The sequence below is a fragment of the Euphorbia lathyris genome, chromosome 1 (assembly GCF_963576675.1).
Source record: "Euphorbia lathyris chromosome 1, ddEupLath1.1, whole genome shotgun sequence".
Classification (NCBI taxonomy): Eukaryota; Viridiplantae; Streptophyta; class Magnoliopsida; order Malpighiales; family Euphorbiaceae; genus Euphorbia; species Euphorbia lathyris.
In genome coordinates, this window is record NC_088910.1 from 76,524,348 (window position 1) to 76,540,371 (window position 16,024).

Genomic DNA, 16,024 nt, shown 5'->3' on the forward strand with positions numbered 1-16,024 from the left:
AATACAGTGCTTTAAGCACGAGATCGAACCATAAGGACTACTATCCTAATTAGTTAAATTCAATTGACAATTTGTTTATTCAGCTGGTTAAAAGCAAATTCGTGTTTTAAACTGATAAATTAAATGACTAACCTAAGAAAGCAGGAAACAGAACTAGCTGCAGGGTGGATTGTGGTCAATGATAGTTATAGTCTAGGTAGGGGAATCCATTGATTAATCTCTACAAATGTGGTCAAAGGGGCGCAGGTTTAAGCTTTACTAAAGATTGAAGGTAATCGCCCTAGGAGAAAGACTAATGTGATCAGTATTGTCTTTCCTATTCACATGCATTCAGGTGACGGCTTGATTAGGCATATACCCTAGGTCATGCAAAGCATTAGGTTCATTGGCAATCAAGGCTTAAGCCGTAGCCCAGCCACAAAGCCTCATTCCTAGTGGTCTCTAGCGAAGTCAGGTTTATGCAAATTCGGTAAAAATGATTCCTTGGTCAGGAATCAATCTTCCTAACATCTAGCTAATATCAGGGTTACAGGCATTAGGCACATTATATACACAAACGCGCTAGTTGAGCATTATCAATGCTCATTCTAGCAATTAATCATGTTCCTAACATCACTTAGGCATAAAGCACACATAACCTAATCGAATCAATAGTCAGTTCTTAAACCCTAACCCTGACATTCATAGCATTTTAAACAATTTCATCCCCATCCTAGACTGGATGGGGATTAGTTCATAGACAAACCAATCAAAATACATATGTAATTGAGGAAAAACGAGAACATTCTTGAATAAATATAATAAAGATTAAGGGAAGGAGAAAGGAATTCTAAAACCCGTTCGTCTGATTACAATGTAAACAAGATAGAACCTCCACCCTTTGAGCAGTTCTTCAAATCCAAATAAACCTAAGCTACAAGTGCGGAATTTAAAGTTCTAACCTAATGTTTGCTTAAAAAGATAGAAATAAAAATAACTAACTCTCGAGTTGTATTTTAAGCTGCCTATTTATAGTGATAGGCAGCAGACCTAGGTTTCCCGGGGGTAAAAACGACCTTTCCCGAGTAAAACAGGCTAAAATAGGGTCCAAGAATCGAGTTTCCAGCTGGGGAGAGGCGTTTTTACGCCTCTCTCACCTCGTCTTGGCGAGACAGAGACTGTCTCATCGAGACAAGTGGTTCTCTCGTCGAGACAGCCTAGTGTCTCGGCGAGACAGGCCTGAGTCTCGACGAGACAGGCTTCCGAATGGGGCAAAATCTGGGTTTTTCCTCTGTTTTGGTCCTTGGGCTTCCGAAATCCGCTCTAATGGTCCCTGATGAATCCCAAAAGTGCTCCGACGGTCCTTGGATTGTCCGGAATTGCTCCAAAAGGTTCGGGTCTGGTTCAGGAATACTCAACTATGCCTTCAAACACCTGAAAACATAGAAACTGCCATAAATACTCGAAAAGACTTATTTTCACTAAAAGAGAACAAAACGGATACAAAACTTAAAGGAAACAAAGCGAAAATGAACTAAGAACGGTCTAAAAACCCTATACAAATGGGAGCTATCAGGCGCCTTTTTAGCCATCCTTCGACCCATCGACCACCACTCATGTAAGTATAGTTCCTCCATGATCTGGATTTCTATCACTAATTAGATCGTTTGAGATGTTGGTGTTGCATTTTGTGTGTGAATAGATCCCCCGAGCTACTGGCGTCAAGATGACCTGTCTTATTCGAGGGATAGAGCATCAGCTTCAGAAGGACAATGCTTTATTCTCGATAAGCCTGTTCGACATGTTAGTAGATGTATACATGGATGCATGTATCTATAACTTAATGATTTCTATTAAGGAGCCGTAAACACGAGATTCTAGACCCATCCCTAAGACGACACATTAGTAAAACAAAAGGCGACCTCATGATTGATCTCGAAAGGTGACAGTTTAAAAAAAAGGCTAAGTTACAAAATGGTTCTCTTTCAAATGGAATTTATACAAATAGAATCCTAGAAGAATGTCTTAAAACTAAGAGGTGGGGGATATATGATATCATGCTAAATGATATCATGTGCATGATGTCAGCACCATCCTCATTACAACCCATGACCAGGCAATAAACAACAGCCCATTACCGCTAGCAGGTTCCTAAAGCTCCAAGATCAAGGGAATCTTCCAGAATCCTATGAGACAATGGATTCTTCCCAGGGTCTGGACTCCTTAAGGGGCAAGGAATCCTAGCTCCATAAGGATTCCTAAAGAGGTGGCAACCTCTAAACCTAAATAAACACTATAAATAAACATCTATTGGAACAAGGTTCGGTAAGTTAACTACAATCTCTAAAACCTATTCTTACTCTCCGATTCAGTCCTAAATCATAAACTAACTTATGCATCAGAGCGGGTTTGTCAGACTCTTGCACCGTCTGACCTGCATACTATTTTGTAGGTTCACTATGAAGTTGGATCATTATCACGACTTCAACACGTGAGCCAGATCATATAACAAGTTATCAGTTGGCATCGATGCAGCTAGTCTTTATAACCGATGTCAAATCGCATTTACACCTCGAAAATACAATAGGTTGCTGTTGATCTGAACTCATCCTTAAATTGTGAGACATTTTATACAAAAGGAACTAGACGATTTAGAGAAACAATTCACGGATAGAAAGGAACCAATGGACCTAAAGAAAGATTTCATGAAGAATTTATTAAAAAATGGTAAGTTGTAGAAGAACCAAATTGATTTTAGGGTTTGTAGATTTCATGAAGAAGAGAAGTAATGAATCAGTCGATCTGGAGACAAGGAAGAAGCAAATCAATTTTAGGGTTTGTATATTGATCTTTGGAAGAAGATGGGTTAAGGAAGAAGAAGATGGGCTAGTGCAGGGGAAGAGAATTCAAGAAAACAATGGAAGGAGATGGGTTAGGGAAGGGGAAGAGAATTTGAATTCAGGAAGAAGATAAGTTAAATTCTCGATTTTACTTGGGTAATGTCTTTAACTTAGTTAAGTCATGGTTAAAATTATGCCACCTAGCACTGAAGGGGTGCTAAATTGTCAGATTACATAAAACGTCAGTAATTCCGGTGAGATAGTGATCGGAAAATGACCAAAACGATTTTATTGGGGCAAAAACAAACATAAATGATTTTATTGAGATAAATCAAACTTTTGTGACTGTTTGGAGACATTATCCAAACTTTTATGACCGTCAGTACTAATTACTTGGGTATTAACCGAACATCTCCATATAAATAAGCAGTTAAAATATATAATCTAATACAGAGAAATAACATAAAAACAACGAAAGGTTGTCTCTCTCTCTGTCATCACGTCGCGCCCCTCTCTATATGTCTCTCGAATATAATCGCTCTTAGTTCGTGGGATCAATCATATCCTCTCCCGATTAATTTTGACATAGTTGAAGAGTGACCGGTACTATGAAAATTGTGGTGATTCGTACTTCCACTGTAAATCATATCAGAGATTATCTGTGCTATAAGAGGTAATCTGATAACCCATATAAAATATGTGATATTTATCCTTCCATATAAAAAAAATGTCTATGAAGAAAAAAATAGGAAAACAAACAACAAATTTGTTTTGTAAAATATTATACCATTTGAGGGTGAATAAATAATATTAAATTAGAGGAAAAATAGAATAACTAATTTTAGAATTTGGAGAGAAATATAGAGCGGGAAAGGAAATATTTAGATTAGGTAATTTTGCATTGCATTTAAAATCAAGTAGGCAATTTTTAAATAGAAAATTTTGTAAAATCAACTAAAAAATCTATATAAGTTAATAAGGTTGACAGTAATAGATAATATTAAAGAAGTAAAACATTAATTTATATATAGAAAAAGGAATCAAATGTTAAAAGTAGGAATATATATAGGGACAAAAAATCATTATTTTCTTAATTTTTTTTGACGATCTCATTTTATTTTCTTAATTTTTTGAAAAATTAGAAATGGGTAATGTTTAGGCAGAAATGGAGCCATATATTAATAGTGAAAACGTATAAATATATGGTAATACATTTGTATTGATTAAGATGAAACGTAAAATAAGGAGAAATTAAAAAAAAAAAAATTGAAATCGATATCTACCTATAATATAATAATAATAATATTGACAGCGAAAAAATGAGAGGGTTGAATATAAAAAAGCCATCAAAGAAGAATCAATAGAATCCAAAATCATATTAAAAAGGAATATTTGATAGTCATAGCACCCTTTTCTTGAATACTTTCCCCATCTTCTTCTTTTATAAATAAATTAATACCTTCACTTCTCACCCAAGACCAAGAACAAGAACAAGAACAGCCTCTCCGATTCCCAAAATATGGCCTTCTCCGCCACATTTTCCGGCTGTGATTATTCAGTTGTTTTAAAAAAACCATCCTTTAATGGCCTCCTCAACAACCACCCTAAAGTAGTCCCATTGCAATTCAAAACTAACTTTGGAAGACGTATGCGTATGCTGGTGGCCTCCTCCGCGGTTTCTCAAGAAGAATCCAGAATCATCAAGACATCAATCCCTCTTCCCCCATTCGCATTCGAAGAATACATGGCAATTAAGGCTAAAAGCGTCAACAAGGCATTAGACCATGCTATTCCTATTCAACATCCAATTAAGATCCATGAATCCATGAGATATTCTCTCCTCGCCGGCGGTAAGCGTGTCCGCCCTGTTTTATGCATTGCTGCTTGTGAATTAGTAGGCGGAGACGAAGCAGCAGCTATGCCTGCTGCCTGCGCTATGGAAATGATTCATACTATGTCATTAATCCACGATGATCTTCCTTGTATGGATAACGACGATCTCCGCAGAGGAAAACCGACAAACCACATCAAGTACGGCGATGAAACAGCCATTCTGGCTGGCGATGCACTCCTTTCATTTTCATTTGAACACGTGGCTAGGGCAACAAAAAACGTATCGCCTGAGAGGGTGATCCGAGCCATAGCTGAGATGGGATCAGCAGTGGGATCAGAAGGGTTAGTAGCTGGCCAAATGGTGGACATCGATAGTGAGGGAAAGGAAGTGAGTTTAAGTGATTTGGAATATATTCATATTCATAAAACCGCGAAGCTATTGGAAGCGGCGGTAGTGTGCGGCGCCATAGTGGGTGGAGGTGACGATGAAAGTGTGGAAAGAGTGAGGAAATATGCCAGATGTATTGGTCTACTGTTTCAAGTAGTGGATGATATATTAGATGTGACAAAATCGTCGGATGAGCTGGGGAAGACGGCAGGTAAGGATTTAGCCACGGACAAAGCAACATATCCTAAATTGTTGGGAATAGAAGAGGCTACAAAACTTGCTGCAAAATTGGTGGATCAAGCTAACAAAGAACTTGCTTACTTTGATGCTCATAAGGCTGCTCCCTTATATCATTTTGCTAATTATATTGCTAATAGGCAAAATTGATTTCATTTCTTCTATCAAATAAATGTAATAATCATACCACAATTTCCAGACTTTGTTTTATTTTTTATTGATTATCACATTATCAAACAAAGACATTTAAATAAAGAACTACATGTTATTTGCCTCACATATGGATTTTACAAGGTGCAACAATTTATTCTATAAACTAGGTACCAAAAATTGTTTATCATCATATAACTACTTTCTTCTTAAATTTCAACCATCCATTATAATAGAGTAATAGTTTTCCTTATAAATAAGGTAGATTAGTAAATTCAAGCTATTCATAGCTAACTGGATTTTGTATATAAAACCTTCATAGGCTTCTCTGTTTTTTTTTTCTTTTAACGATTAAATAATAAAACAGTCTAATGATTTTCTCTTCAATTCTCTATTTCTGTTATAATGTCAAACAGTATTTTTCACATGGACCTTGATGATCACGTGAATTTGGTCATTCACCGTGGTCATCAAGGTCCATGTGAACACTACTCGAATATCAAGAGTTTAACAATTTTTCACATTTGTTAAATTTTTGGAGTTCTTTTCTTACTTTCATCGATTTTTCTTTGTAGTGTTCATTTTTTTTCTTCTCTATAAATTGGAATAAAGATCGTTTGGTTTGTTTTTTCTGTGGATTTTACATCTGATTTCTCATCAAATTACTTAGGGTTTTTCTTGAACCTGGATACCATTTACCGTGGCGCTAATAAGAGAAGATAGGAGTTCAAAATCACGATTGAGGAATATGTCAATTCCTGGTGATATATATCAGAATCCTTCAAGTCGTTTTCTATTCACCCTGACAAGAATTCAGGTTTAGTTCTTGTTACACAATCGTTGGATAGAAAGAATTATTTCACATTGAGTAAATCTATATTAAAGGATCTTTGATTGCAAAGAAACAAATATTATTTTGTTGATGGTTCTTTGTCTTTATCTGTTGGTGCAGTGAGCGTGGAGGTTCTTCGTGAAATATGGTTAGTTTAGTCGTCAATCCCGCAAATCAACCCTTGGAGCAGTCTGCATTCCAGCCTGGAATTCAATCTAATCAATGGGTTGCAGACTTTCCCAATATTTAAGCCGCTCCTCATCGTGGCTTGGTGGATTCCTGCAATAATCCACTTTCACCTTTAATGGTTATACCATCTTTGGACCAACTCATTGATGCTTGTTTGGGGATCTTTAGAGCCGAAATATCACACTTTAATGGATGGTTTAACAAGACAACTGATTTACAACATAGGGTATGTGTTGGTCCATTGTAATGTGAGAATTAGTTCCTACGGAGGGGGTTTGTTAATGGAACTATATATATATATATATATATATATATATATATATACAATTAGTTCCATTAATATTATATATATATACAATTAATTTCACATGTAATCAATCAATCAAGAAAAAAATATAAATATATCATCTCGTATATGACTTGATTTACTTTATGTTAAGATTAATTGGGTATATGGATCAAATTAATCCGAACCGCCCGAATTGGAACGGGCCAGATCCATTTTATGAGATGGAGGAGAATTAGGATTTGGGCTCACTATGAATATGAGCATCACCAAACCCTAATAACTAACCTAATCAACACAACCCTAGACAATTACAAGCAGATTGTGTGCCTCCTCCTCCATTCTCTGCGCTACCCCCCTCTCTCCATCAATCAATCTCCCTAGCTTCTAGTTTGTGGATCATACTCTCTTCCCCGGCTAATCACCATGTAGTTGATAGTTACCGGTGATACAAGATCATGGTGATAGTTCCGCTTCCGCTGCTCAGAGATTATTTGGTTCTACATTCAGGTATGTCCGAACCCAAATCTCAATTAGATTAGTTGCCGCTAATCCATTCATTGATATCAGAGCCACAGATCTTGTATTCTGTGTTTTCTATATCCATAGATATGAAGAAAGTTGTGGGATCATTCGAAAGAATGATCATATTATTTGATTGATATTGATTGTTTATGTTTTGGATTGATTATGTGTTTTTTAATCACACAACATAAACAATTTTGTTGTTTTTTATTTGCATCAAAAAGTGTGTTTTTGATCTCCTTTAAGCGAAACAAAATCAATTGAATCCGTTTTTGGAATTTTTTTTAATTATTCTTAGGTCTGATATCCTGCCTAAGGATGCATGTTTTTCGAAATCACTATTCACCGATTAAAAATTGATTTTTAAATTCATTTTTTAGCTGCTGATTCTCAGAAAATTGTTTTCGGTACGTTTTTCGAGAAAATCGACCTCACCATCGTGTCTAGAAGGCCTGAAAACCCTAGGATCGACATATTACGGAGGCCGAACGGATGTCCCTAGGATGGCGCGTGGCCCACACACGCCACTAGAAGGCTCGGCTTGGCGTGTGACGCGCCAGGCGACGCGAGTGCACCGAGCCGAGCCGCGCGCTAGTGGCGTGTGTGCACCGCACATGTCTAGTGTGTGGGCGGAGCGTGTGGTGCCTCCTAGACCCCTGTTTCTCCCCGTTTTTTGGCAGATTGGCTCGAAATAATTTTTCAGATTTTTGGTAATTTTTGGAATGACAGAATATTTAATTTTACCATATTGGATATTCTAGAAAGGTTAAAACTAGTGGAAATTGTTTTTCCTTTACCAAAAATTAATAGAAATTATATTAAAAATTTTGGAAAAATTATTTCAGTGTGCTTGGCAAGTACCCATTTAGATCAAAATGTGTTGGATTGACGGAACAAGTTTATGTACATGTACGCTAACTTATTTTTCGTGTATAATTGCTTAGTTGGCAATGGTGGGTACCAGGCTTACACCTATTGTTCCAAGACTAAGGGCCTAGAGGGCAACTCGAGACAGATTTGTGAACAAGCTAGAGAAGTGCAAATTGAGGTGCATAACTCGCAGATGGGATGACGCAGAAGCCATCGGGCTCCACTTGCTTAAGGTTCACATCTTGATGCAGTGTGTCGTATCATACAATGGTCTCTCCATAGAGATGAGTAGTATTCCCCGTTCTTTGGCAATGAGGAAGTCCTTATCCCGCGTTCCGAAACTCCGCAAGCTGTATGTTGACAGCTATTGTGAATCCCGTATGCACTATAATAAATCCATCCGCATCTTTTTGAGGAAGCTAAATGAAGGAGTTACTCTCCCAAAGGGTGAGAGATGCATGCGACTAAGGTCAGGCAAAGTTATTGGGATTCCCTGGTATGACAAAAATGAGACGATCTGGTTCCTAAATGAGTGGCGGGTGGAGATTATGAGCAAACTCCCTGCTAAAATCCGATATGATGATTTTCACCTGACAGATTACTTGAATCTCTAGGATTTTGGAAGTTTATGGTTTTTGAAGCCGCCTTTTAGGATTCCATTCTTTTATTGTTTTGAGATTTAAAACTATTGTGTTAAGTTTTTTATCATTTCGCTTAAGAATATTGTTTGCTCATTTTTATTCTTTATTTAATTGTGTTTGGATAATGTTTCTGGGTTATTTTAGTTGGAATTTTTTTATCAGATGGTTCGAAGATCACTATTTTTGTTTTTCTTTTTATGCTTTTGATAATATGTGCTGAACCTAAGAGTAGGACTTGCTTGAAATTCAAATCATAATGAACCAAAGTCATCAAAACTCCATTAAATAACCACCCATTGTAAGTTATTACAAAACTTGTTACGAAAGGTAACATGAAATTTTCTAGGCATATATATCTATCTAATAGGCTAACTATTAAAGTGTAAAGGGTGATTTGAGCCATACCTATATGGTCTCATATTCGAATTGAAATTTAGTCACCAAACCTTTTAGGTAGATATAGGTTGCTAAGAGAATTCATTGCGTGTATTGAAACCTTTAGAACTTCTTAATAAGTCGTGCAATCACATTGTAGATCAGTGAGTCACAATGGCCTCAGCTAGGAAATCAATTATAGCAGAATTGAACAAGGACCTGAAGTTGAATGAGGATAACTATGACATATGGGGAATAAAGATAAAATATGTGCTGGAAGAATAAGAGGTTCTTGACACCTTGGACGAAGTCATGGCTACACCAGAGGAAGGTACTATTGCTCAGCATCGTAGGCATAAAGATGCATATTTGGCTTGGAAGAAGAAAGATTCTACCGTCCGTATCATCCTGCTAAGTGCGATGCAAGATGACCTCACTCGATAATTTTGTAAGATTGAGACTGCTAAGGGCCTATGGGACACCTTGAAGGAAAATTTTGGAGGCATGTTGGTGTTTAGTGTGAGATAGATTGAGTGCATTATGGTAGATGCAAATCTGGGTAGTTTGTTTCTTGGCTGGAAACAGGACGTTACAGAGCTTAGGAGTTTTCTTGGGTTAGCTGGTTATTACAGGAGATTTGTAGAGTGTTATCCGAATATTGTGAGCCGGAAGCACATGTGTTGAGATATATGAGTACGTGAGTTAAGTGTAACTCCTCCGTAGCACAGATGATTGTATTCCAAATTTAGTGAGCCGGAATACAGATTGGGCCCAAGGACCATTTTATATATATTGTCTAAGTATAGCAAGGCCTTTCTAAAATAAGTATTACTATAATAAGTGAAACAGGTGAATAAATTCTAACTTGGTACTGATGATATATTTTGATTTGTGCTCTTTACATTACTTTTGTATATACATATATGCGTAATATGTTTATTGAGTAGGCAGCTCACCCCTTGCCAACAGATTTTACAGGTTAGGTGGAGTTCTTCTTGCTTAAGGTCGCACCAGCAGTGTCAGTCCATTCTCATCTAGGCATTTTGGAGTCTTGTGATGTACTTTTGTTTTGTAAATCCTCTATGTAGGATAATGACTTAAATGTGTATTGTAAATGCTTTCTCTTATGTATAATATGTAAAGTTTATATGAGATTGAAGTTTATATGATTGAGAATTGAAAACATGTTTATAACTGATATTGTGTGAGATATCATGTGATCCAAGTGAGGGGGTTACAAATGTCTCTAACGAAACTCCGCTCTCTCACTATCAAATTTGATACTTACAAGAAAAGGTCTGATCATACTATGAAGAAGCATTTAAGAGAAATGTCAAACATGATTAGTGAGCTGAATGAGGCAGGTCACAAGTTGACAGATGAGCAGAAAGTGCAAGCTGTTATCCGTTCTTTACCGAACAGTTGGGAGCATATGAAGATGCACCTAACACATACCGAAGGTATTAAGACCATCGACGATGTTGTTCGCCGCCTCGAACTCGAGGAGGATCGCCTTGCATCGATTAAGATCAATGCATAAGCTCACTATATGGGTTCCAGCTCCAGTGGGAGAAATTCTAGGCCACAGGGCCAGAAACATAAGCGATCGAACAACAAAGGTAAAGGACAGGTGAAAGAGCCAAGGAAGGTGAATGGGAACAAAGAGAAAAAACACAAGAACAGAAGGAAGCCTAACATTTCTCGTGTGAAATGTTTTAATTGCCAACAGAAAAGGCATTATGCAAGTGACTGCACTGCTCCCAAGGTACATTCAATCAACTCAAGTGTGAGTGAACTCAATGTATCTAGTAATGTTCTTATGACTGAATTTGATCCTCTATAGATTGTTGATTCAGGTGCTACAGACCACATGACAAGAGATAGAAAATCTTTCATCGAGTTCCGACGGATTCCAGTTGGATCAACTCCTTTTCCGGTAGCATATGTCAAACACGACATCACTTTCTGGATTTGCAACGAACACTCCGCCGACACCGCACTTTGTCCTTCCACACTAATATTAAAACACAACAAATATGTTATTGCGAGAAATAGCATAGATTGAAACTAAATACACATTTTTTTTTTATCTTTGATCTTCGATCTCTGTTCTTTTTGAGTGCTTTTTGTTTGATCTGAAGATCGGAGATCGATGATGGAGAAGAAGAAGAAGAATAGGGGGTGAAGGTGTGAAAAGTGGGTGGAATGGAATTAATGGCTTTTTGGGATTTCTGAACTTTGCTTATTAAAGTAGGAATTTGGGGAATTAATGGCCATGGCAGAAAAGAGGAAATGCGTGGGAATTTTAGAAGAAGAAGAAGAACTGTAGCAGAAGAAGAAGATTTTCAGACCATTTTACCCTTTTCCACGTCATCAAATTTAACGTTGTTATGTCATTTTCCGTAATTCGTGTAACGGCGTATGACACAGTCTTTTTTTTTTGTAAAAACAAACCACATGATTTATTTTTGAAAAACACAAAACCACAGGTTTGTTTTTTGGAATTTACCCTAATAAAAAAAGGTAATTGAATGAATCCAATCTAAATAAATTTGTATATATTTTTATTTTTCTAAAATATAATATATACTGTAATTTTATTTTACAAAATATCCACTATAAAATTACAGATGTTACAATTCCATCCTCCTTAAAAGAAATGCCGGCTTCGAAATTCTTTATCAAATACTACCTAAAAAAATGAAGATTATAACTTACCATTCTTCTGCTACGCTACTCTAATAGCGTGATATCTTACCGACTCTAAACTAGATGTTTGGCCAGCACCATCATTTACATTGCATGATATGATTCATCAATATGGATGCTAAATGTGATGTGCATGCTTGAATGTTTATGGCATGTTCTGAATCCTAGGAATGTCACAACATATCTAATACTCCCTAGGAATCGTAAAACTGACGATCTGATACAATTAAATGTAACCCTCATCCCGAGTCACATTGAAAACACACAGAAACTCAAGCAATTGTCATAATTAAACACAAACATCAATATAATTACATAAAGGCTCCTCATTTATTACCATCTATCAAAATCTCATAACCGAAGAACTAATAACCAATCAAATAATTTAATCCCATCAATAATATTCACTTAAATTTAAACAATTAATCCAATTCAATGATATATTAAATTCTATTGAATGTCCATAAAATTTGCTAATGGGAATGAGACGCTTGTGCTGGCCAACCTGAATGCAGAATGCAACTGAGTAAAACTAGCAAATATGAATCTTCTGAACCTAGCCTGAAAATTTCAACGTGGCAAGGGGTGAGCTGCCTACTCAATAAACATAATTACGTATACACACACACATGTATACAATTAATTTCACATGTAAACAATCAATCAAGAATAAAATATAAAACACATCATCTCATATATGACTCGATTTACTTCAAACAACAAAATTATAATTTATTATCTTCATTTTTAATGGCCCAACTAGACCTAAGTGAAATATACTCAATTGTCCCAGGATTAACAATATTCCAATGTAGGTGTATACTATCACCCCCAACTTCAGGAAACGTACCCTTTTAACCTTATAATGATTATCTCAATAACACGGTATTGCTATCGCCCCCAGTTTCAGGACACAGTACAAGCTCAATTAGAGCAAAATAACACCCTATCGCCTCCCTAACGAGACAAGTTCCTGTGATCATATTTATCAAACCTCCAGACCATTGAATATACCCACCCACCCAAGCTAGCTATTTATGTTTTGTTCTAACCCAAACATAATCCAACACACAATTTCATAATCTTCTGAACTTATATGCATTCTCATTCTACCATGGTATAATTTCATAGCTAATTACCTCAATAGGTAAATATATTAGCAACATGATTTCAAAAAAACAAAATCTTATATCAACAAATTCAACTATACAGAGAACATTTGAAACTCCACATATCAAATCACCATATATATAAATGAAGTACAAATCAAATGATAACCAAACACTCAATATTTATTCAACATACATTTTATTATTCTATGACAACATGTCAATAAACACACACACATGTATATACATATAATCATAAGCAATTACGTTTACCTCTCATCCCAAAAAGCTAATCAAATTATTCGGATTCTAATTGACCTATGGCTTGCTCCCCGGACTTTCACCAGAGTACAGTGGTCGACCACCGAAAGTTCACCGGAGTTGTCAGAAGCACGAACGGAGACTACCACGAGATAGCCAACATTCAAGGGAGGCCAAAAGTACAACCTTTTCACAACTAAACCGTCTAAAAGGTCGTGATCCAACACTTTGCTATGAAAAGTACCTGCTTCGGTCATCATATTTTTCAGTCAGAAAATATCAATAATGGTCTTAAAATGTTCTCGTGAAACAGGGAATTTAACGGTGCAATTTTCATTTAAAAGGTGGCCGGAATATGGAATTATCAAGAAAAATATAATTGAAGCAAATAAATAAAAGGAAGAGAAAGATGATGCATGTCTCTTTTTTTTTTTTTGTTAAAACTCCCAAATTCGACTTCATGTAACTTACCAAGTGATAATAATAATAACAATAATAATCTTGTTAAAAAAATTTATAATAATAATAATAATAACCTGTTTAAATAATAATAATAATAAAGTAATGGAATGAATCCAATCTAAATAATTTTGTATATATTTTTATTTTTCTAAAATTATAATATATACTATAATTTTATTTTACAAAATACCAACTATAAAATTACGGATGTTATACCTTTACGTTTCTCGATTTTATTTGTCCATGCATCTTCTATTTCTATCGGATTTCTTCAATTGAAGATATCAATGTTTGAATTCTCCAAATTCCCGAAGAAAATGCTACTAAATAATTTATCAATAGAAACCGCTTCTAAATAGATCTGAATCTCTTGATGAAGTAGAAACAAAATTATAAGACTATATTATTTAAAGTAAGAATAAAATTATAAAACTATATTATAAGAGTAAGAAAAACAAAACTAATACATTAACCAAAACTAATACATCGTCAAAATTAAAGGTTGATGAAGACCTTGGTTTTCGGTGGCCAATGAATATAATAGTGAAATACTATATATCATGCTTTATATATAAGTTTATATGTGACTTTTGGATTTCTTTCGCTTTATGTTTTTTCATCTTTCTGTAACTCTTACTTTCTTTTATTAGTTTAATTAATGGGCTAATAGTTGACAAATTTTTATTATTAATATATATAAATGATTTTCCAATTTTTTTTCTGTTATTATTAATTAATTATTTTTAATTTTGATTTTTTACTACGTTGACAACTCATCAAAAATGTCTCTAAAACACTTCTCATCATTTCTCCCTACTTCCGTTATTATATATAGTATAGATGAAATTAACTTTTAATACAGTTGTATTGAATTTTATGTCAATTTCCTAATGAAGAGCACCTGTGATACTTCGACTTTTTTTGTTACTTTGATGGATTTGATAACAACCAGCCATTAGACTGGTTGTTAGCAAATTTGTTTTGTTACCAAAATCGAAATAAGTAACAATAATTTCTCTTTTCATTTCTACCCTTAAGTCTCTCATTTTCTACATTTAAGACCTTCGTTTTTACTTTTTGTTTGTTAACACCACTACGAATGCTCTAACGAGGCGTTTGGTATTCTATGGGGATATGAATAGAGATAAAAAGTTGGGATAGAGATGAAGATACAAGATTGAGATAAGGATAAAAATAAGTCAGGAGAAGTTATTATCCCATTTTTGATATGTAGGATATAGATAGGATAAAATGATTCATTTTACTATATTACCCCTATCTAAATTTAGGGGGTGTTTGATTGCTCATTTTCATGCTCCTGTTTGTCTTTAAATTTCAAAAGGGAGACTTTTAAGTGTTTGGTTAGAGAGCTCTTATTTGCCTTTTACACATAAAAAGTAATATTTTACAAAAGCAGAAAATCCATGCTTTTTGGAAAAACAGCATTTTCCAACAGCAAACAACAACCATCAACAACAAACAGTAGGTAAAACAAACATGCCTTAAATAAAAAGTATACATTATTATAGTATCAACGTGGACTGGAATTAATTAAATTTGGGGGATATTTGGTTGCTCATTTTCATGCTCCTGTTTGCATTTTTATATCAAAATGGAGAGTTTTAGGTGTTTAGTTAGTGACCTCCTGTTTACAAAAGTAGGGAATCTCTACTTTTAGAAAAACTAGTTTTTTCCAACAGCAAACATTAAACCGTAACAGCAAACAACAACAACAAACAGTAGGTAAAACAAACGGGCCCTTAATCTATCAACCCAACTTGAGAAATACTTGAAACACTGTATTAGATTTTTAAAATACAAAAAATGGAATAACTTGAGAAATACTAGGAATACTATATTAAATTTTAAAAAAAATAACTAATATATTTAAAAAAGATGATAGATTAAATTTAATTAATTTTATACGACATTGATATTACAATAATATATAGATAAATTTAGATTTTTAAAAGTTCAAAGATTAAAATTAACTTGAGAAGTATTTGAAACACCCTATTAAATTTTTAAAACACAGAATAAATAATAAAATTTGAAGAACAAATTACACTTTTTCATCTAAATAAGTTATGTCATGTCTTATAAACCCTCTTTATATATAATTTTAATAGGATAAGAGACTCATCCCTCTTTTATCTCACCCTTCTATTTTCCAAACAAACACCAAATAACTTATCTTTTAAACAAACACGTGATTGAATTCGGCATATCAATCACGGGGGAGTTCGTGCATAGAGATCTGTGCACCAAAAATTCCGGAGCTGTAAAAGTCTGCCAGGTGGATAAGCACGTGCTTGTTGGGCGTACAATTCACCGCTTT

At 35.0% G+C, this 16,024-nt stretch overlaps 1 protein-coding gene across 1 annotated transcript; it reads left to right on the top strand.

Annotated features, from left to right (window-relative positions):
- The first annotated feature begins 4,280 nt into the window (after positions 1–4,280).
- On the top strand, positions 4,281–5,554 carry LOC136202536 (geranylgeranyl pyrophosphate synthase, chloroplastic-like). Its single transcript, XM_065993225.1, has one exon. The coding sequence runs from the start codon at positions 4,339–4,341 to the stop codon at positions 5,425–5,427; it is 1,089 nt and encodes a 362-aa protein (XP_065849297.1). The 5' UTR covers positions 4,281–4,338; the 3' UTR covers positions 5,428–5,554.
- The last annotated feature ends 10,470 nt before the right edge of the window (positions 5,555–16,024 follow it).

Coding starts and splice junctions, on each gene's coding strand:
- LOC136202536 (XM_065993225.1), top strand. CDS start 4,339: ATGGCCTTCTCCGCCACATTTTCCGGCTGTGATTATTCAGTTGTTTTA.